General features: G+C 39.9%; 1 protein-coding gene across 4 annotated transcripts in view; it reads right to left on the reverse strand.

The window, feature by feature from the left end:
* Window positions 1-24,338, reverse strand: part of tnr (tenascin R (restrictin, janusin)) — a 230,737-nt gene that overhangs the window by 26,906 nt on the left and 179,493 nt on the right. For all 4 annotated transcript variants that reach the window (XM_080460231.1, XM_080460230.1, XM_080460229.1 and 1 more), the window contains 4 exons: window positions 21,914-22,030; window positions 21,043-21,186; window positions 11,752-11,871; window positions 7,060-7,203 (listed from right to left, as the gene is read on the reverse strand). In XM_080460231.1, the coding sequence (XP_080316357.1) occupies window positions 7,060-7,203; window positions 11,752-11,871; window positions 21,043-21,186; window positions 21,914-22,030 (525 nt within the window). The remainder of the gene's footprint in view (window positions 1-7,059; window positions 7,204-11,751; window positions 11,872-21,042; window positions 21,187-21,913; window positions 22,031-24,338) is intronic.

Below are 24,338 nucleotides of genomic sequence, written 5' to 3' on the forward strand. Positions count from 1 at the left end.
CAGAGCAGTGAAATGGTGCTATGTAAAAGAAAACCATTCACCGTTTGAATATAACTTTAGACGTTCAGCATTGAGGTGACACCACAGGCTTGAATTGCTTTGGTTATGATCCGCTATGCTTTTCCAATAACAAAATAAAATTTCATGAGATAGTAACAGCATAGACTTTGACGTTCAGGTCATAACGCCGCTCTCCAACACAGACTCAACCCAGAGCAACAAGGTTGTCTCCAATCAAAAACTAAACCATGTGAAACTTGGTTGGAAAATCAAGTGATATTTATATTTTAGGCCCTATTTAAACAATGTTTTATGTGATAACACATCGTTTTTGAATTTTCCTCTTCAAAAAGTTTCACATTTACACTGCAACATTTTGAAAATGACTGTCTGTTTATACGGAAAGACAGCAGGAAAGCTGAAAACAATGCAGTGAGCATCTCAGGCCAGGAGTTTTTGTAATGAAACCAGACACACATGCGTGCAGAGAACAGTACGCTATAAACATTAACAATGGTAAGTACATGGACATAATAATATGGAGGAACGACCAAGTTGAATTGCATTTACTCAATTATACAACTACCAGGTCCCAGGAGAATATGGACTGGGAGTCAGGACACTCTGGAGTCCACTATCTTTGTCACGGTCCATCTACTCGCACTTGTGCAGAAGAACTATTTACTATTTGCCTGCTCTGTAGCATTATTTAGGAAAAGTTGTGTTTTCCTCTGTAGATGGAGTCGGGGCCTTTTTTTTTAAAAACTTCCATCTTGGGAGCCATTTTCAAAAAGCTGTGTTTCCACTGGCTCCAAGCACACTCAAAACCCACTGAAAGTTTTCTGTTGCTGTGTAAATGGGGCCTTAATCGTGCCGAGTCCTCGTTCCTAAAGTCAGGAATGCAACGGAGTCAAAGCGGGTGTTCGTGCAATGTGGTAGCAAATTAAACCAGCAGTCAATGAGGTGACGACTGAAGATATTTCTATGCTTGTTTTCTGGAGCATCGCCACGATCGGTGTAGCAGGAACTGAATGGAACTTGATCAGTTGCACTGACAAACTTTCTATGTGTGAGTGTATAAATGAGGTTCAATTAAATGTGCTGTTGTTCAATGTGTTAATTTCCCTATAATTAGATAATCAAAATCAACAAATTTGAAGTCTCGTCCCTAGTTAAAAGCAATTCTGAGATTAACTAACAAATTCCCTGGTAAGCTACATCGTCATTAACAACATTATTATACCTGCAAATTTCACATGGATCTTTACAGATGTCAGTATTTTGTGTCCTGTCAAAGCACGAGCACGCTGGCAGCCAGCCAGCCAGCTGCTGTCGATCAAACACAGACATGCTCGACAACTAGGCTGAGATGAAAAGAAGCATATTTTTGTGATGACGGAAAATACTTATTTTTTTTCAATTAGATAAAATGCAGTGAAAGACTCTGATGTCGCCTCAGACTAAAAATTGAAAATATATAAGGATTCTAAGTGTATTGCTATTAAGCCCACATCTTTGAATTCAGTGTGCTCGAGAATGTCCGGCAACAGAATTGACTACTGTGTAAAGTGAAGAGAAGCCTAATTTTGAGGAGTGTCAGGTTTGGAATAGTATATAATGGTGTCATCGGCATGACGACAAAACATCGATCAGCACTGGCATAAATGGAGATGTATGCTCTTAAACATCAACAGCCAGAAATATTTTACCATCAGACCAGACCAGACAACAAAACAACCCTCAGCTGTGGGTAAGAGGCTCGAAGAATCAACAAAAGGAGTCTACCGCCATCAGCAAAAATAAAAAATAAAAAATACAAGATCCACTTTCCTCTGCAGCACTCTGGCTATGCTGTGTTCAGTGTGAAGTGGAAAGAACATCCTTTCCTGTAGGAAAAAGCTCAGATTTGACAGCTAGAGTTTCACTGACCTTTTACCCATGAGACATAAGACTATTGCACACGCTTCCATGGAAGTCTCACACAGCAGAACAAAGGGCCTTACTAATGCATGGACTTCTCCAAGAACATTTTAAGCAGCAAGGAGATTAAAACATAACGGGAGAAACCTTACGCTACTGGGGGAGAAATGTGGTATGTTCTGGAGACAGCAGGAGTTTTCAGCTTGTGGTGCTACGAGCTTTATCGACGCAAGCTTAAAGTATCTACTTACATTTTCAAAGAATTTCTCACATTCTTACAATTTTTTAAATGAGCTATTAAATTGAATATTTGTTGGACTTCCTTGTTTTATTTATTTAAAATAAAACATTTGCCAGACCTGACATGCAGTCATGGAAACATTTTCAAGCTGGTGTTTATTTAAAAAAAATATAAAAATAAATATATAAATACGCACGCACGCACGCACACACACACGCACGCACACACGCACGCACAGATTAGATATTTAGAAATGCATCTTGGAGACTTAAGCTGCCCGATTGATTGCACATATTCAAAGAGCAAGTCCGAAAAAAGTCAGACATAAACAGAGCAGCAGACATGTTGAGGCGGTGATAGATCTGTTGCTGGGGTAGTTGACCAAAACAATCAATGGCCTCATCTTCTCTCACAGCTCATTCACAACGTGACATTTCCCAATGAAGCGTAACAGCCCGAAAAAAACAAGCTGTGCCAGCTGAAGAGATCCAAGCGTCAAGATTTCAATTAGGAACCTTAATTAACAACAATGGCAAAAGAGCTCTTCGAAGCTGGACGGGCTGACTGAGATGCCCCCTGCTAAGTCGTGTCATCCTCCAGTGCTTGAGGGAAGAAGCCTCATTTGTTGTTTGCGTGTGCAGGTTTTTGTACGGTGACACATCAAACACAGCTGCATGACTACAGCCTTTTACGTGCATCAGGACGATAACCTGATGAAATCGCTCATGAGGAGAATTAACAACTCCCATGAATGAAAGCAATCATAAAGGCAAGAAATGAAGTGAAATCACTTGAACTCGGACAGGAAGTAAATACTGTACATTGCAAACTGACTCAATGGAGACTTATGTCATTAAAAAAAAAGAAGAAAACCCCCGATATAATATTCAGTAAAGACATTTCTAAGGTTAAAGTAAAGCTATGGTTTGGCAGTAGTACTAATGACTGAGTACTGAAGTAAGCTTGTATGAGTTTGGGTATTTCTTTATGTTTCTCTTTGCACACTAACATTAAAGGGTCTTGTCATTTTTGGGTGAGCAACACAGTTCTTAAAAATTTGAGGTGGAAAAATCTGCATAAAATGCATGTAAGCGAGTGTTCACTCTTCAAACACTTTTAACAGGTGCTGTGTTTGGGTTGTGCTGCATTTAATCTCCAATCTGACTTCTGATGTCGAGAACACTTTTCAAACTGACCGTGCAACATAGTGCAGGGTGATGTTTTATGTCTTCTTTTTTTACAAATGGACCGCTCTAACACAGAAACAAACACACCCTCAGCCATTGCAATGTGCCGGAAAGACACGGGCATGCAACCAGCATGTTTGTGTTTTTCTTTTATACAAGCAGGGTCTCCAACCTGGCAGCACACAGACCCATGGAGGCTCAGGTCGTAATCGGGACACAGATCATTTCCTCAAAAATAGGATCAATACACTTCAGCTAAGATTACGTTTAGGCAGTAACTTATGGTTGAGTTTGGAGGAAACTATGCAGAAAATTATAAGTAAGTGAAATGTTCCAAAAAGGCATAACAACGATGTTTATTTTTTTCTCACCAATTTATGGGCAGTCAGTTAATTATATTCAATCATATCTGACAGTTTTATCACTACGATTCACACCAATCATTAGATAGCTCTTCAGCATGGTGAAAGCAATCTTGGTCTCATTTAAAGCTGGTGTTGAAGCTATAAAGTTTTTTTTTCTCATTGTTTTATGATTTTACAAGTGCTGTACACCATATTTTCTTTAATCCTGCAGCTAACTTCTTCCACAATGATGTTTTGGTTAAAATGGTAGAGCAGAAGGGCAAAAACTTGCTTGATCTTGATTGTCGGTATTAATACAGATGGTGAAAGCGGGGCCTCACAATTCTTCAGACTTTTTGGGGTTTCAAGCAGGAGGTGTCAGGAAAGTTACCACAGTGATAACTGGCTTGTGGCGGTCAAGCGTTCATAGCGACGCCGCTTTTTTGGTCCTTCGGTGTCGGCTGTTCCTATCATTGTGAAGCAGAATTCACCAAGCGTGGATTGTTCAGAGACTGTTGGGGTGCATGAGCTGGGATTAGACTGTCACAACACAGATTAGTTTTACCCTCCTGATGATGTGTGGGTCAAACCATAACAGCCTGTGTGGATCGTTAATGGATGGTTGGAGCATACGTTTATGGCCTGACAAACTTTGAGAAATTCAAACGACTTATATACGTACAGACAGCTGCTGGATGTGAAGCATGTGGATTTCTGCAAAGACGGGATATTCTGACATTTTCACCTAGACTTGCTTAATAATCAGAAAAGAAATGGGATCTTTTTTCACAATATATAAGACCTTTATAACAGACAAACGTCTGTTTGGGAAAAATGTGAAAATATCTATGTCAGTCTTTTGTGCCGGGTAGCATTTCTCTAGAATAGCGCTGCAGGAATAAATTTAGTCTGTTCTACTCAGAGAAGGACAGCAGCAAAGGCAACAACCCAACTGTTTCTGTGATTCAATAAAAGACAATATTCAAAAACAAAGTGAAATCCTTGTCCTCTTTGCTCACTTCACAGTGTTGCCTACATCACTGCAATTTCCCAACGCCTTTCAAATGAGAGCCTCAAACCAGAATATCAGCGTGTTTCTTTCTTTCCATTTTGCTTTTTCTCCTGTGATGCTGCCTTACACGAGACCAGCGCATTCGTTTCCAAATTAGAATCAAACCTCAATCTGCCAGGGACATTTCTTTATGTATGAGTTTCTAAATGTATTTACAGCATTGACATGGTTGTAGGTGCACCAGTTTTTGTTTCCAAACCCCATTTTAGTCTTGAAGCTTCTGCAGCCCTGCTCTCGTAGTTTGTCGAAGGCTGTTTCTGTTTCGAGCTGTGCGTCTCTGCTGCAGTGCAGGACAGGTAACTCTGGAGCTCCTTGGGGGATATGAACTCCTCTGCTGACTGAAAAGTTTTTTTTTTGTGTACGAACTCCAGAGGGGGAAAAAAAAAAAAGTTTACAGAGCTGCAACTCAGCTAAACTGGAACATTCCTCCACCTCTGTCAGAGCGACCTATAAAGGTGAAGCGGCTGTGTGGGGTCAGCTGGAGGTGAAACAAATGCAAAAACTTCAATCTGTGTGACATCGTGTTCAAGTTCCAGATATGGAGCTTTGTCGGATATGCAAGTGTCAGCTACAGTTTCAACATTGAATTAGAAAACTGTGGCGTTAAAATGACCTATTTAATAGCACACTATCCACTACAGGATCTCAGCAGAGTATGGCTTGTGTTACAAGTACACAAGTAGAGATGAGCAATAGAGAGATATTTATCCTTAATACTAACTTAATCCAAATAAGACTTGCAGAGGACTGAAGCCAACATTGGACAATCTTAACTTGGACTCCATGGAGGAGCAGTTGTTGGTATGCTTTGCTTCATAAGATCCCAGGGAAATACTGAACTCCACTTCATTATCTATGCTGTCTGCATGTTTCCTCAGAATAACCGGGCTTCCAAATTATAAAGATATGAACCTTTGGTTTGAACAGTAACTCTAAAAATGCCTGCAATGCATGTGTATAATTTCCAGTCTGTGTGTGTTGACCCTGTGACAGACTGAGGACGCTGCCTTCAGCCCATTGCAAACCGACCTTGGACAAAGTGCTTAGAAAGCGTGGACGATACCACATTACAAAGTAAGTAAATTACAAATGTTGCATAGACTGTGGATGAACAATATAAGTATCTTACAGGAATTAATTGATTTGCCACTTCTTATCCAGCAGTTTCTGAAAAACAGTTGCCAAGCAAAACACCCATGTAGCAAACCGATAGTTTAATACATCAGTCACCCTGAGTTCATGCAGCTCCAAACATTTGTGTTTTCTTCCACATTGCATCGATAAAGTCAAAATGATGCTTCTCAGCAGCAAGGACGAGTCCTTGGTGCAACCCAACGTCCATCTTAAAAAATCTTTTCAAATGCCACGTGGGACAAAGTCTTTCTCTGGTGACCCACACCCTGATGTACACTTACAAGCAGACATAAGCAGTTTATATCACAGATGCAATTGGTCATTTTGCAGATTTACATTGTTGATGTCGAAGTATATGGATTTGAATACTATAGTGTATCATTTGGTCTAATGATTTAAAATATGAACCGTCAATCAGTGGTAAGTATTTGTGATATTTAGACATTTTTACAAGAGCAATTCATTAATGAGCATTCAGTAACGATAGGGTTATTAAAAAGTTTCACCATGGCTTTGTAAGCCCACAGAAGATTCTTCTGGACACACAAAGATAAAGAGTCATACTGATGGTAATAGCATGTTTATGATTTGTCACCTTTCTGTTCATTATCATTATCTATTTGTTTCATTCATCCATTTACTTACCTCCCAGGTCTCACTATAGCAGTGATGATAACTGGCCCATGAACACAAGACTTTTTTTTTCTTTATTAGAAAACATCATGCTGTGTGTATCAAGCTTTATTAATCACGTAGGACACGTGCAACCACAGCATTTGCCTCATTTTAACAACTTGAGAAGCAATGTGAAGCCGTTGCCCATGGTCACGAACAACAGCAGGAAAATTCCTAATTAGCATACATAGCTTTTTCTCTAAATGAAACAGGACACCCTCAGGGAACACGCACACACGCACGCTTGCACACACACACACACACACACACACACACACACACACACACACACACACACACACACACACACACACACACACACACACACACACACACACACACACACACACACACACACACACGGAGAGAAATTTGATATTCCAATCACAAAAGTGTAAGTCGGGCCTGGATGAGCGACCCGCTGTGAGCCCCCACGCTGCCCACTGCACGTCGACACCAGCAGAACCAAGTGAATACAGTACGTACGTGTTTGGAGGTTGGTGATGACGGTGCCACTGGTCAGGGGTCCTTTGGTGGCATAGAGGGCCACAGAATAGGTGGTGCTGGGCTTCAGGTTGGACAACTGGTGCTCCTGCTTGTTGCCTTCCACCAGAAAAGTATCAGCCGTAACTAGGAAAATACCCAAAACAAAAACAAAAACAAAAAAACCCACACATGTATTTACTTTTCCGTTTTTTTCAGCTTTCTACGAACAGCAAACGTTGCACCACTTTGTAAATGGCTGAGGGTGAAAAGACACACTTCGATCTCAAAGTCGGTACTGCTTGATATTGTTTGGTTGCACTTTAACTTCAGCAGATTTTTTTTGCACCTTTCATGTTCCTAAATGAGATAAATAGGCCACATTTTGAAAGCGTTTGAATTCAAAAAGCAACTCAACACTGGATTTGTCAAATTATCACCTGACAGCCATTTACCAAGATGGTCAACCATATTGACAAATAATGACCTTTTTGACCACAGGGTTTTGTTTGTTGACTGAATATTGATCTGAATATTAATAGCACTGGATAGATGGCTGAGACTAAGAGGAGGTCAAATGAACAAACTTCTTGTTCCTGTAACAAAAGAAGAAACAATAACAAAACTGGACAAACTGACAGAAATAAGTTCAGCATAAGCGACTGAATCAATATGAAAAAAGTAATCATGGTACATCAGAAGTTCAACATATAGATACTACACTTTCCAGACTATAAGTCACTTCTGTCAATTTGATGCTTGGCTTACTTTTTTCTTTTAATCATTTTTAGTTTGAATTTCCTTCTTCTGCTGTTTTGCTTCCACAAACGACACTAATATTTTAATTTTCAGGTACTGTGCAGCATTCTATTGCCATACAGAGACATCCAGAGGTCACAGACTGTATGTACAGCTAGACTTTAATAAATAAGTTGCTTCTTGATTTAAGGCACCAAAAAAAGGATTGTAACAGAAATAATCAAATTAGCAAACTAGAACATATGTTGAATAACATCAAGATTAGTACTTCTAAGAAGTTCCTGCTGGTGAATCCATTTGGGAAAATGATGTTCAGCATCTTGGTATTTCAAGAATCTCGTGCACTTCATTTGAACAAGTTTGTGTTTGATGCTTCTTTCAAGAGTTGAAAGATCTGTAGTATGTTTTCATTTCATCTAATTCAAATTTCTTTTTTCTGGCATTTATAATCTACATGTTTTTCTTTATTCTAATATGCCCTCAAAATTCCCTTTAACTGCATTTTTTCCCATTCCTGTCTTGTACTTTCTGTTTCCTTGTCATTTCCAGTTGTGTTTAATTACCACTGTATTAATTTACCTGTGTATATTTTTGAATTGTATAAGCCTGAATGAAAAGTTCTATATCAATAAAGTTTAGTATTGATCTGCTTCATTTTTATGTGACAAACTCAAGAAATTAGAATGAATTTAAATGACAAATTGATTTCATTTATTTCTGTCAGGAAATATAATTACCAATTAATAATATAACTGTGGAGAAAATCAACTTGACTTGGGTAAAGTATTTTATATAAAAGCTCTAGTGTTCAATAGCACACAGAAGGTTCTGATTTATGATGATAATATGCATCTAATTACAAATGCACTCCTTCTGCTGCTTCCAAAATATCTTTTGGACATCTGAAGGAAAAAGAAAAATCTGCACTTCTTCACTGGCCATCTGTCTTTGGACTCGATGTGTGAGTCTCACACTGACAGGGATGCTTGTTGATTGTGATTACATCTTTGACACCACAGTCGACGCACACAAATGATTTCTATTCCATGATACGCCATTAATCTCCTGTGTGGCGTGGGTATTGGTGCCAATAGAAATCTAGTTTGTCATGCAGGATAATGCTCAGTGGAATACTCATTTATTGACCTTGCTTTAATACATTGATGCTCGAGGGAATTTGTCCAGAACTTTAGATTGTACTTGTCTGAACCCGACTGGGGCTCGTTTCCAAATATGTGTCCGGCATACAGATACAGTCTCCGTATCTGAGATGATCTGGCTGCGGTCCAGTCACTTGGGGTGTATTTCACACACTGACTCCAACAAGCTGCGTAATACTGATTCATCGGGATAACTTTGGTGTGTGGGTGGTCATGTGCAAATGAAAAATATGCTACTTGAAACATTTTCTCCGGTCAGTTTATAAAATTCAGAGTGTGAACAACAGTTTGAATCAATAAATGTCTTGACCTGTGGGCTTAACAGATATCTTTGTTGGGAGTCAGTGACTACTGAGAAGTGAAGTTAGCTTTTTTTTTTTGCCATCGAAAAAGTATGATAGAAAATCAAAACAATATTATAAACTCAACACATTTCACTTGCATACCAACTGGACAACGTGTGGGCTTAAGCTGAGCTCTCAGGCCACGATCATATAACAACAAAAACAAATTTATCTCCAAAACTTTCTTCAGTTTTGGGGGGTCCGGCATTTGGATCCACTGCATCCGTGACTTTTTTATATTTTTTCTTTAACAGTATCCGCAGGGGGGATCCCCCCCCCCCCCCCAAAGTATATAGTTACTTCAGCTCATATGCCAGTAAAAAAAACATGGTGGCCCCCGTAGCGGTATGACTGGTGGTCTGTATAATAGATTTCTAGTCCATATTGGGAGTTTAATAGTTGAGACTCACCTCTGATAGCATCCGATTCGTCATCAGTCCATACGATTATTGGATTCTCTCTATTTTGTTAACGTTTATAGCGTATTGTTCGCCGCACACATATATGTGTGGTTTCATTACAAAAACAAGCAACAGCGCCCTTCCGTGGCCCGGCATACTAACTACATCGTTATCAGTGTGTCTGCTGCTGCAGTATAAACACACTCCTCTTTTTTTTTTTTACGGATTAGGTGTTGAGCGTTACATAAGTATTGTCAATGAATGAGTCTGACATGGTGCTATCCACTATACCTATAACTGATAAGCTAACTGTACAAAAACCGCAAAGAAATTTTATTCTAAAGAAAGATTGACTTGTTTGAGTTTTTAATGCCACCTGCCTCAATCATGGAATAACTGGAAAACAGTCTTACACTTAAATAGTTGTCAACATGTTAATACTCCGTTAGCAAATTGTCTTTTTTTTTTTTTTCTTTTAACATCTAAAATTACAAAAATGAATATGCCTTTGGCAAGTATTACATTATTGGCCATTATTGGTTGCTACTCTCCTTTAGTACCCAAAAAATTTGCTTTCTTCAAATAATGCATTGTGAGCGTACGCCAACAGAACTGCTCATTGAAATCTCAAATTTTAATTGAAAATTATGATGTTTTCTGAGCTCACTCCACACAATACTAAAAAATCTGATTCTTAAAAAAATATCCAAAAAAAGGAAGAAATGTGAGTTGAAATTACGACTTTTTGTGTAACAATGTTACTGGGCATTAAAGCTTTTCATGTTGTGTGTTAATGTGAATCTGTTTTAACTTGTACCTCATTTGTAAGGAACATACTGAGGATGAGGATTATGCCCATGAACAATTTGTAAAATCTCTGCCAAAGCCAAGCTACTTTATTTTGCTGTTGATTTTTGTTTGGTGGATTCGATGGCTGAAGTTTGTCACCTTGGAGGACAGATTTTAGTCCCTGATTAGAAATTTATGGAACTGCTTCTGGTTACCAGATGCTCCCTTGATATTTCTTAGCATTGTGATTACCTTCACTCTGAAGCTGGGAACAGTCAATAGCAACAAGTTCCTTTACCAGTCAATCTACTACCTACAGCTTCATACTGCTGAGCCTGTTTCTCACAAACGTGGCACCATTCAAACAATAAATAAAAAGTCTTTCCTGGAGTCACATTTATTACCAAGAACAATGTACCACACAAATATGTCTTCACTTCATTGGCAAGTTATTTTTGCTGGTTTTTAAGAAGATGATCTGCAGTGGAGCCCCTAAAAGGAAAACGCCTCCAACAGAAGAGGATTTTTCTCTGTTGCTCACCACTGCTTTAAATACCCTGCACGTGGTCAAGCACCTTTAAACCAGTATCAGCTTTTGGCTGACTTGCTGCAGCTTTGGCGGTCATCCACTCTGTTCAAAGGCACAAATTATGAATTGACATAATGAGGGGCTCATCAACTATGGCGGTCTGGTACCTGCCTGGATGTGACTGTCAGACATCGGAGACACGGGTTGCATCAGAAGCGCATGCCGTGTAATAACTGCATGGTTTGTGCCAAGGCTAAGTAGTTCAACCAGGCATAATGAACTGCTCTGAAAGACAAATGGACCCGCAGAATATTTTGCTCGAAGGACGAACAACACCAATCTCTTTTCTTAACGGGAAAGAAACTGTGCTGGAGTGTGTCACAACTACACAGAAGCAGCACCTGCACACGCTGTGATCACTACTCCTGATTTATGCAGAAGAAATACAGTTTGAACAGGCTGTTTAAGTCTTTTTTTTTATTTTTTTCTTGTAACGCAGAGCTTTTCATGATCAAGGCTGGAACACGCTCCATGAAACAGATGATACACAGTGACGAGAACAGCAATTTAAATTGATGTGTAAAATTGTGAAGTTATGCTTGTATCATTTCAGAGTGACGAGTGATCTGCTGAATTTAGCATTCTGTCGGCACCCGGGTGGCGTCCCAGATGGAAACGTGTGCCTGTTCATTATCCAGTGACTGGCAACTCACCCTGGTTGTGTGTGAGAGTCAGCACAAAGTTGTCCACGTTGGAAACGGGGGGATTCCACCTCAGCAGGGCCCCCTGAGGTGTGATGTTGAGGGCTGTCAACTCAGACGGTAAATCCATTGCTGCAGTTGGAAGACAACAAAGTTCAGAGTGACATTAAACGATTGATTAACTTTTTACTGATATAATCTCCCTTTATAGTGATCATACTTCACAGAGCACATATGGAGAAAAGTTTTTCAAATGCAAAGCAGGGTGTGAAACTCATCAATAGTTCTATACATACTATGTATTACGTGAACAGCAATAGCCTTTATTCATTTAGCGAAGCACTTTGTGACCATTTTTATTGAAGCACAATATGAAGTATAAGTTAAATTGGCAGCAGAACTAATAAAACAGAACAAATTACACACTGGGGCAGAAAGCCAACATAATCAGTCGATGGGAACTTCACCAACTTTCATGTGAGTATAAAAAGGTTTGAATAACAACTGATACCAGCTTGACTGGTTGATTTCCTCTCAAGAAAGGTTTCTGTTTATCCACAGAAAACTGATACAACACAGACCAAACTTTAAAATGCCTTTCTGTGAAGGACTTGTATACACGGCAGGAAGCCCTTCAAATGACTCGGATATAAAACAGCAGACAACAGCAATATTTGCATAACTCGAACCAATGACGCTCTGGCTTTTTTCCTGGAAACCAACTGAAGCAATTAATAAACTATCAAAGTAGTTGCCAATTAATTACACACTGACGGCTTATTCCATTGATTAACAATTTCTTTTTCAAAGCACCTGCTAATTGCATTGCATAATAAAGCTTCTGATGCAACCTTTAGCTGCTGGATGGTGCAATATTTATTTATTTTTTATTAGGGTTAACACTTTACATCCCAACAGTGCAAAAATAAACTCCCTACATTGCATATTGTGGTAACTTCTTTTTTCCCCCCCCATGTTTAAAATGTATTTTGTATGCATCTAAACATGAAGCATTGCCCTATTTGCTGTAATATGCAAAAGGGTTGTTATTATGTATACAGTGAATTGTAATACAATCACAAGAAGATCTAAAATATCAATTATATTGAAGCAACCGTGAAAGTAAAAAAACACTGTTTTTCTGAATCGTAATTACAGAAACTGAGACAGAGCACAACGCTTTGCATCCAAATGATTTATGATGATTCTCTTCATTGCCTCCTCAAATGTAAAACACATCAAACAGAATTGAAAAAGTGAAAAAGACTATAGAACATCTCAGATAGTCTCCCCAGCTTCCCGTCTCTCCTCCCTCTTCCTAATTTCATTCTCAGACTGCTGGACATGCCAAAATTGAGTTTGAATTTAATTATACCTTTAACCTCAATGTTTCAACCCCAATTTCTCCTCAGGCGTGTTATTTTGGCACGGCCGAGAGCGTTATGGGAGCTCGCAGAACGCCGCATGTGATCCAAGGCTCTTTCCAGATCAGGTAATTAATATTGCCCTCATCAGAATAAAAAAGGAATCGTACTCATTAGTGCACAGAAGTGAGTTAGACTCTTTCTTATCACAACAATAGATGAACAAACCTGATTAAAATCATTACTTGAATTGGCAAAAAAAAAAGAAGGTTTAAGTGAATTTAATGGAAGCTTGCCAAACCAATTAGCCTGGCAATAGAGATGGAAGAGAGACGCCAACCCCCCTAAAAAAAGAAAAAAAAATCTAAATAAACAGGTCATCCTCCTTTATCAGGTCACAGTGTTAATCCAATCATCACTTTCCATCTCCTGATTGCTCTGGTGGATCAGGGACTTGAGCTACGTCATGCTTTCCTTCTGATCTGTATCTGAGAGTGCATCGTGTTTGGAGGAGGGACAAAAGAAAAAGGGTCAGGAAAATCCAATAGAATTGATGCAAGCTGCTTTTTAAGTAATGGAATGAAGCGGCTAAAGAAACCACCGCATCTCCACACTATTGCCAAGCTAAACCTTCTCCTACTGACTACAAGGCGGATTACATATCCAAGTGATTATGAGACACATAGACAGACGTAATGTCTCAGCCTTATTTTGAATGCTGGAACATTCAAGATATTGAAAGAAATTCTAGTCCTGTGGCGAAGTTAATCTAAAGCTCACCAGAGAGTTTGATTCTATACTGTGTGGCGGCTACTAAACTGGATCAAGTAGTACTTTTTTAATGTCCATGGCCAAAGAAGACACAATGGAAAAGTATACAGTGTGACACAATGAGAGAAGACTGATCATTTTTTACCTGCAGCTGAATAACATTGACCACAATTTGGCTATTATTCTAAAAAAAAAACAACAAGTGGTGAACATCAACAGTTTTTCAGAGTTTCTGGATATTACCTTGTAAAAATATATAGACTGAATCACTCTGCAGACTGCTGCTGAACACTTATCCATTCTCACAGTTTCGCAGATACACTTTGTGAAAGTCCACAGGACAAGTTTCATACTGTTCGGTTTGGCTGACTCACAAAATCAATGTTGCATTAACTTTGTTCAAAAAAATTCGGTTTTGATTTCATGGACAGGAGCAACATAGTCAGCAGCAACACAAAATGTTAAGATTTATACAGGATCTGACGGCTGGACTGTTGTTCTTCTCGTTTTACTACTCCTATGACCAGTACTATGACTGCCAGCACTAAACAAACGAATAATGAGACTTTAGGATGAGTCTGTTGATATTCAGGGTCAATACTGCTGCTCTCGTTTTGGGGCCGCAAGAATGTTTGAAACTTACACCACAGATTTAGTTACTTTTCATGCCATCCCTGTTGAAGCTGGAATTCACCCCAGGAACCCCTCCCCACTCTCGATCAAGACCTAACCCAAACATTCCAGAGTCAGTTTATAGGTAAATATAGCCCACTGTCAAAGTGTAGCTGCTGGACATGCAGTAAAGAGCACAAAAATCCCAGAAAATTAATTATAGCTTGAATGCCTCAACATTTGGAGGGCAGCTTGTTTTAGGCACTCGTAGTGTGCACAACAGCCCCCTTTACTCAAAGTTAATGAACATTCTCATGCATCAGAAAACCTCCCGACAAATAGTTTCAAACTGAGCATATGTGTGTTTCTGAAGGTGGCATTTCAGTGTCACCCCTGCTGTGTTGATCATTGAGGTCACTGTACTTTATGCAGTGATGTGGTCATTACACAGAGCCCACTGCAGCAGGCGGTACAGTCACTAAGACCTACTGGGTAATGCGACACAGCAACCCGTCTCTGTATCCTCTCTCATTATTGTGGTCGAGCAAAAGAAAGTCGCTTATCAGTGTGTGAACATGATCTACGCATTAAACCTATGTCTGTTGGTGATTGTGGTGTCGTACTAATACTCACACAGGGAAAACCACAGCAGTGTAAACACTCCTACCTGCTGGCCCAGCAGTGTTTGTACGGCGTGCGGGTTGTGCTGTAGTCTGGCCGCATGTAAACTTACTGATTGATGACATTGTATCAGGGAAATGCTGCATATGGAAGTGAACTGTCTGTTAATTTGTTTGAGACATAGCCACTTATTATACCATGTCAGCAGGCAATGATTAGCAGTGGGTTTTAAGCCATTTGGCAGCAAGACGTGAAATATTCTTCAAGTGGTCATTATATAGATTCACAGTGAGAGATAATTACCTTAACATTAACACAGTTTTCTGTGTCCTGCTTAAGTGTGAAATCAAACAGTGCTCCCTGCATGTTGGGACATTAAAATAGTCTTTAACTCAAAGTTAGTCAATCAATACGTATTAGTTATTAAATAATTAACATCGAGTTGTACATTTGCTCTTTTAACATTAGCAGCTTCTATTTTTTGTGCTCACTTATGAAGTGTTTATAAAAAAAAAAAAAAGTCCACTTGGCTGAAATGACCCCTGTTACAGTGGTAATTGATGGTGAATTCAAGCGCTATTTCTCTAGCGGCGCTCATGTAGAAGCGTCGTACAGAGAAAATGTGTTGACAACTGACACCAACACTGAATAGTTTGCTCAAAGATCGTGTTTTGCAAATTTTTTGTTTGTTTGCAATTTTCCTGGCATTATTGCATTATTGGTATTTGCTCTTTAGTGGTGTTCAATCCCCCTTACAGCACATGAAGTTAAGTCTTGAGCTCAAGTAAAAACAATCCAAATCTATGGTACAGTTACAATGAAGGACACACTTTAGTGGTATGTAAAGTGTTACCTGTAACTATGAATTTCCATATCTCTGTGACTTGAGAATGAAATGTTTCTGTCTGAAGTTTGAGTGGATCCTGGTCCATAAAGCCCAAAAAAGACATATGATAGTAGACAGATGCAGCGGTTGCTTAATAGTGCATTTATTTCTTTGTCATATTGGACCAAGTTAACATGTGACTTCTGTTGTTTATTGTTAAAACAAGCTGTGGCTTTGATTGTCATAAAAACAGTAATTAACTATGCTAGAATCTAAAAATGCCCTCAGATAACATATAGTCGGGCAAAAAAAGTATTTGGCAGCCACCGATTGTGCAAGTTGTCCCACTTAAAATGAGAGAGAGGTCTGTAATTTCCATCATAGGTACACTTCAACTGTGAGAGACCGACTGTGAAAAAGAAATTCAGGAAAGCAACACAGACTTTCAACTCAACTTCAACAGATTTTCTATTGGGTTGAGGTCTGGAGACTGGCTAGGCCCCTCCAAGACCTTGAAATGCTTTTTACGAAGCCACTCCTTTGTTGACCGGTCGTGATGTGTTTGGGATTATTGTCATGCTGGAAGATCCAGCCACAATTCAATTTCAATGCTCTCACTGATGGAAGGAGGTTTTTTGCCAAAATCTCATGATACATGGCCCCATTCATCCTTTCCGTAATACTGATAAGTCGTCCTGTCCCCTTTGCAGAAAAGCAGCCCTAAAGCATGATGTTCCCACCCCCGTGCTTCACAGTGGGTATGGTGTTCTTGGGATGCAACTCAGCATTCTTCGCCCTCCAAACACAGCATATGACCTTTATACCAAAAAGTTCTATTTTGGTCTCATCTGACCATATGACATTCTCCCAGTCCTCCTCTGGATCATCCAGATGGCCACTGGCAAACTTTAGACGGACCTGGACATGTGCTGGCTTAAGCCGGGGGGAACCGTTCAGGAGCTGCAGGATTTGAATCTATGACGACGAGTGTGTTACTAAAGCTGCAGTTCCAGTACGTGCCGGAGCGGGAGGGTACAGTACGGCTAAGCGCACCCAGGCCCAACGCTGGCGCACGGGCCCACCACAGAAAGTACGCTTAAAATGTAGGCGGGGCTGGAAACCGACGCAGGATTGTGAAGGGCGCGGGGACGCGTTGGACGAAGAACGCGGAAGCAGCCAGCGATTAAATCTTTAAATATTGCGGGCAAGTCGAGAGTGATGATCGTCACTACCAACCAGCAGACGGCTGCATTGTCGCTCCTCCTTACAGACCCGTTCCTCAGTGCTAGGTACCTCAACGGAGGGGTAACGGAAAATCGTAGCCGGTGGTCGCGTTTTTTTCTGTACCATCCACCACGTTTTTCGGTGGGACCACGTGAAAACCCGTCTCGCCCCACCCTGCCCCGGCACAGAAAGTGTGGTGGGACTGCGGCTTAATAGTAACCTTTGTTACTGTGGTCCCAGTTTTAATTTTTGTCATCTAATTAACATTTTTTATATTACTTTAACAAGTAGTCGGACTACAGAAAGAAGTTCCCAATTATTTTTTTCTCCAAGAATCTTAAAAAACTGGCAAGAAATGAGAACATTAATAGTCTTTGGACTGTTTTGGGAAGAATAATACTTTATCCAGGGTCCTGACACTTTGTTAATGAGCCCCATCATTAGCCCTTAAACAAGGCTTCACATAGTCCATTTAGTGTTAACCTTGCCAAATTCATTTCAGATTAGCAGTACCTGCTGTGTTGGCAAAATGAAATATGGCTCCCTGCTTCCTCAGCACCACTTGCAGTAATTGATTATGGAAGTGAAGTAGCAATTGCGGCATTACTCAAGTCATTGCGTATTTGGTCAGGCAATGTTGGATTACTCTTCGAAATCCCCTGTTTATGTATTGTTGTTGAAAGAAGTATTAAAGTGTCCCCGGTTGGGCATTGTGCAATGTGAGGAAAATGTTATTTACCACTTCTAACAAGCTTGACTTTGGAGTTATGTTCGTTCAGGCTATTACAGCCCCAACGGCTCAACTCATTGTAAGTACACTAGGATTGTAGGAGAAAGAGGCTGATAATAAAGCACTGAGAGCGAGACAGAGACAAAAAAAAGAGTGAAAGCAGGGGAAGGAGTCTCTTTTAGCTCCTATTTTTCTCTCGCTGGATTCTTGAACCTGGCAGGTAAATCAGGTCTCATTGACATGCAAGCACACCTTCTTCTTCACTCCTTCGCTTCCCCAATCCTGGGCTCTTCTTGACACTTCCACTATTTTCTCTCACATGCATTGAAGATTACACATACAGCACTCAGGGGTGTAGTTAGGATACTGGATTTCTCTCTCTTCCCGTTCTCATGCGTGCAACACAGGCAGTTTTACTAATTGTGATTCAACACTAAATACGAAGGAAAGAGGAAACTGAAGAATATCGTTTATTGAAAATGAGAAAAATGTGACTATTAAGGGAGTAAAGCTGCATACCAGCACTCAAGGGCTGGAGTCAAAATAATAAAGAGATAAACAAAAGAGAAAAGACAGCGGGGAGTGAGATGGAGCTGGGGGGTGGGTTACTAGTTACTGGGTCATCGAGTGGCCAGTTTCATCTGTTGCGACTCCTGCAAACTCAGCTCAACTGTTAGAGTTTAGTGTAATGTGGATGTGTCTGTTGTTCTTTTCAGCACAGATCCCCCGATGTGCAGAGGGAAGAACAATTTGCCTGAAAAGTCTAGAAGAGGAGGATAAGGAAAGTCTTCATTTATTTTACATGGCACACATTTCTGCCCTGGCGCTGCCCTCTCACAGCGGGAGCTTTTATCAGAGAGCTGTAGTCCGAGGAGCATCTATTGTTATTATTCTGTATAGTAGAGCAGAACATCACGAGGAAATAAAGTATGTTATCTCTAAAACCAACAAGCACCAAAGAGAGAAAAAAATACCTCTATAGCATTGAAATAACTCAATTATCCATTTCAGCTTCAGAAAAAAGCAATATTTAGATGCTTTATAACACCACCACCACCACCACCACCACCACCACCAACAACAACAACAACAACAACAACAACAATAATAATATTAATAATAATGTGAATAAGAATACATTGCAAATTGGTACACTGTTGGTGATGCTGTGGCACTTTAAAGGGGACATATCATGCTAAATCCACTTTTTTAGCCCTTAAATGCATTTTGTTGTATATTTAGAGTGTTTAGAAGTACAGAAAAGTTCAAAGTAGTCTCTTCAGGTGCTCCGTTGATATCTTTATATTCTGTTTTGGTCATATTTTGCGATCGGTTTCGATTTTTCTATTCTCTATTACGTTTTTTGAACAATGACGTCACAGTATTCTCAGCGGAACTGCCAAATTAGGACATCGACATTTCGAGCAATCCGCCATTTTTGTTTCTCGCTGCCATTTTGTAGTCCAACCGAAGTTACGAGAGGATAAGTGGAAATGTTCGGTTGTTGGATGTAGTAACCCACAAGCTTCGTTACACCGTCTCCCAGCATCAGAACCTTTTCGAAGTGCCTGGTTGAGTTTTATTTTTCACAGAAATGTACCCACATCTGTGGGTAAGGTCATTTTTGTGTGCGCGAATCACTTTAAGGACGACTGCTTCAGCAACCTCCGCCAGTATAAAGAAGGATTTGCCGAAAGACTTGGTCTGATTGAGCGGTCAGTTCCTTCTATCTACGGAGACGACGAACAGAGCACTTCGGTAAGCTGTATATAACGCTAAAAAGTGTGATGATAAGACGTCCCTGTCATTGTTTTGTTAGCATTAGCAGTTGCACCGTCTTCATATGTTAGCGCTGTGTGCTCGTTTTAGATTATAATGTAACTTCTGTGTTAAATAGTCGTTGTAATACAGGCAGTATTGTAGTAGTGGGCATGGATGGAGAAGTTAGTGTAAATATAGTAACACACCATTGCGTTACATCCATATGAAGACGTTGTTCTGTAGGTGCATCATCGTCATTTTCATCTCGCTCCGCCGGGTCCGACTCTGGCTCCAACATGTATGGCTGGATGGACAAATCTTCCGTTGTTGACATTTTGTAAATAATGTGTGAATATAAAGTTTCTGCGCCGCTAGATAATTGTATCTGTTCTATCAAACTACAAAGATGGCCGAACAGGGTGACGTTGAACCGAGTGTCACCTCTGCAACCTGGAGAGGAGGAGGGGTATGAAGTGTCTCATTTGCATTTGAAGAGACCGCCCCAAAACGAGTTGCTCTCAGAAGCACATCAGAAAAGGGGTTGAAAAGGGGCCTGTGGAGCTCTAATAATGAGGAATTCAGACCCAAGCATTGCAGTTTCGCGTTGTATAGACCACAACTGTATGATTTATATGTAAAAAGGAAGGATTTAAAAGCATGATATGTCTCCTTTAACTAGTGTGTCAGTCTTCATTCATTTTCAAGTTTACCTGAAATGATATGAAGTAAATGAACTACAATATGGAAGTTACACTTTGCTGCAGCAAAACCTTATTTAGACATCTTTCAAGTTGGTCCCTAGAGTACTCAATTAGATTCTAAAAGTAATTTGATCAAAGAAATATGAGTAACTCCAACTGAACTACCAATTTAATTTCCCTAGCTAAATGATACCACCAAAAATATAGTGTTACACTACAACAGGGGTGTACAAACTTGGTCCTCGAAGGTCGACGTCCTGCATAGTATAGCTCTCTCCCTGCTTTAACATACCTGAATCCAATGATGATGTCATCATCAAGCTTGTGAAAAAGCCCAATAATGAGTCCCTAATTGCAACCCATAACACATTGTGATTCATGCAATCAGAATCCCTGTACTGCCATATATGTGTGCCATATTCATGCCACTACACAATTCTTAAACATGTCAAAAAATAAATATGTGAAAATAATAATTACAGGTGAACTTCTGTCCCCGCTGAGTGATAAAGGAACAACACATAATGAGCCCCTCCAAACAACAAATTGTCTGTAATCATCTGTAATGAGGCAAAACAAAATACCAATTCACTCTGATTATCAGATAAGAGTAAATGTTGTATTTGTTTTTTTGGGGTGATTTGGGTGTTTAGTTGGGGTCTTTCATAATGATGTTTTCTTGTTCACACTGACCTGTGAAGAATGAAGTGGTGACAACTTGGCTCTCCTGACTCCCTCTGACAGCACTGAGGCTGATCTCATACTCTGTAGCAGGAAACAAACTGGACAAGGTACAGTTTGACACGTCGCTGTCAATCACCATGCTGTCCACTCGACCTTCAAGAGACACCAGAGAGAGGGGGGAGAGATAGAAACCATCAACGTGTCATCATGAGTGTTGATTTGATATTTCTTCATCTGCACCGTGACATCAGCTACAGTGTGTGTTGTGCATCGGGGATTTGATATTTAATACATGTAAAAATCTAATTAAAAATTCAATTAAAGTTTACTGATAAAATGTTACATTTAATTAGGTGAAACATGGTGTGTAACAGGGCGCCGTATTACAAAATGTATCTCACATCAGAGAGACCCTCTACAGCAAATGTCAAGTTCATTTAGCTGTAACAAGAAACAGGCAGTGTGTGTTGTGAGGCCTATAATATATTAAATTCCACGTTATTAAAAACAGAGAGGACAAACAGTTAAAACACATATTATGGTATAGAACAGGGGTCTGCTACCAGTGGATCTTTAACCTCTCAGTAATGTCTCCCGGTAGCTTTTGGAAAAGTACATGAAAACAAATAATTGTTGTTATATTTCTAATTTCACTGCATGGCCAGCAATCTTTCAAAGGGACTCTTATTGAATCTTATTCGTGCCTGAATGAGTCCAATAAGCCTGTATGCCTCAGTGGTTAAATTGTTTTAAATTGTGCCTCCTGTGCCAGTGCATTTTTTTTTTTTTTATTAATTATTCTTATCATAATTTTTTGCATTTTTCAAAAAAATGTTCATGCAGTTCAGAAAACTGGAGTCAAGTCAATATCCCATTGTACCTCTGGCTGACTGGTAAGAAAGCTTGTAGTATTCGAATGGAGCCAGAGGTTTGATCCACGAGATGATCACATCGTCCTCGGTCACATACACGGTCATCTCTTTAGGTGGGTCCATACCTGAGAAAAAGGAAAATATTAACATGATGCACAATGCATAAAACAATCACAATAGATGAAGTGTATTTGCTTCTCGATGTACAACGGGTGTGCATTATGCACAAGCTTATAAAGCAACTTTACCAATCTACATAAATATCTGAGAGAAATGGCACCCTTGAACGATGCTAGAGCATTTCAGTAATCCTTGCTGGGTCCATGTTTAATCTCCTTTTTATTACATTTACATAAACAGACCTGTCCTTGGGTGTATGGAAGCACAAGCATTTTTTAAAGCTCATTCACAAGACAAACAAACCACTGCATCAAACGATGTTCTGGGAGGAATGTAGCAGCATCCATCTAAACAGGAACACAGCAGCCAGCATTAGTAGCACTGAGGCTGAGCAGGATTTACACAGAAGAGGTCTCCTGTGCAGACCGTATTTCATGAGCCTCTCGAGACTGTTGTGTTGCCATGGAAAAGGTTACAGTGAAAACAATTTGAGCGAGCAAACTCATGGCGGGTCCTTGGTTATTAGAGGAATAAATAGACATTAGAGGAGTTCGACAACTGAGACAATGCAGAGAAGCAAGAGATTCTTTCCATCGCCTGTTGGGTGAAAAGCCCTTGTGAACCAACAGTTCCTCTTTGAAAAGAATAATAGCTATTACTCACAAGCTGAGGGGCCAATTTCTAACTCCTGGGTCTGAACTCATTTAAATTCTCCTTGTATGAAATACAGTAGCATCTACTTAAGATGTGATTTTTCATGCGTGCATATCTCCCTAATTATGTTTGCTTTAGCAAGTGTGGTACCTGAGAATAATGGCTGCAAAATGTATTTTCTCACCGAGGGTCTGAACAGGAGGAAGTTAACAGTTCAGTAAAACTATAGCGATAAGTGCTGAGTCCCACAGGAAGATCTCTATTAAAATTTGCACAGTGTGAGCCGAGGCTGAGTCACATCAAAGCAGCGTTTGAACTGACCGTAGTCGCGGAGTGACTATCAAAGTGGGACACGGCCGGTCGCCCCGCGTCGCTCAAACATACACATTTCTAAATGAACCGAATGTAACGGTGAAGGCACTTTAAGTCACGCTTACAAATCGAGAGGCTCTCATCATTGCTCACATTCAAATGAGAGATCAAAGCAGATCACTAAACGTACCATAGTATGAAGACAGGTGTGTGAAAGACACTCTGTCTCTAAACACCACGGCCCAATTTCTCCCTCTAAGATCTGAGTGTGGGTGAATGTAAAGAGAGAGCGAGAGAGAGAGAGAGCGAGAGAGAGAGAGAGAGAGAGAGAGAGAGAGAGAGCAGAAGGATTTGATCTCTCCACGCTTGCCAAGATATCATTTGAAGCTCACGCAGTAATCAGATGACAGAATGCAGGTGTTTCCGGCACAGATACAAAGCTTTATTGTTCGATACCGACTTTTCTATTTGCTCAATTTGTCTTCTGTCCTCTCTCATTTCCTCTTTTGATGATAGTCCTTTTGTCCCCTTGCTTGAAAATGAGAAGCTACATCTCAAGGGGGAATCATTTAAAATGGAGAGATTCTCTGTCTTCGGCTCTCATCTGTTGTCGGTTCCTCCGGCAGAGAGCAATACTGACCCTGTTACCATTTATTTATCTTGTCTGCAGTAAAAAGCAAACCAGTACTCAACTGAGGTATTCATGCAAGTTTCTTCGCACAATTGGCTAAAGTTTCTAAACCAGAACAGTTACATTAGTCCATCAAACCAAGTCCAGGTGGAGAAGGAGGAAGGAAAGATTGAAGAGGTCTGTATAGCCGCCTTGGAGGTTACGGAAGTAAAGCCTGTAACCAAAAATTGACTGGTTTGAATCCCAATGTGTGTGTTTGAGCAAGGCCCCTGAACTCATCTACTGATAGAAAGACAGCCGCTTTGGATAAAAATGAGCTTGTAGCATTTTCTTGACTTCAAGCAGATGGAAAAGAGGTGTTGTTATTGCGATGATGATGTGTTGTCAAAGAGTTATTGACGCTGGAAGTCGGAATCTGTGAATATCTTTCCAACTTTTTAGAAGATTCTTTTTCTCCAATGCATTTTTTTATCCGACGTGTCCCTTGAAGTGCTCTATATTATTCCATTAAATGAAGTGATCTGATTTATTCAGTGTGTATTTAATGCATAACCTACTGCAAAAGAAGAAATTACACATCAACACAGTCTGAGCTGAGGAGCGCTCACTGCCTCAGAGGTGGCAAGTATATGAGAAAAAAAGTTAATCAACTTCTCATATTTAGTAGATAATAAAACAAAATGAATAGATTCAAAAGGATTTTCAGAAAAAACCCC

This window comes from Lipophrys pholis (genome assembly GCF_963383615.2).
Source record: "Lipophrys pholis genome assembly, chromosome: 1".
Classification (NCBI taxonomy): Eukaryota; Metazoa; Chordata; class Actinopteri; order Blenniiformes; family Blenniidae; genus Lipophrys; species Lipophrys pholis.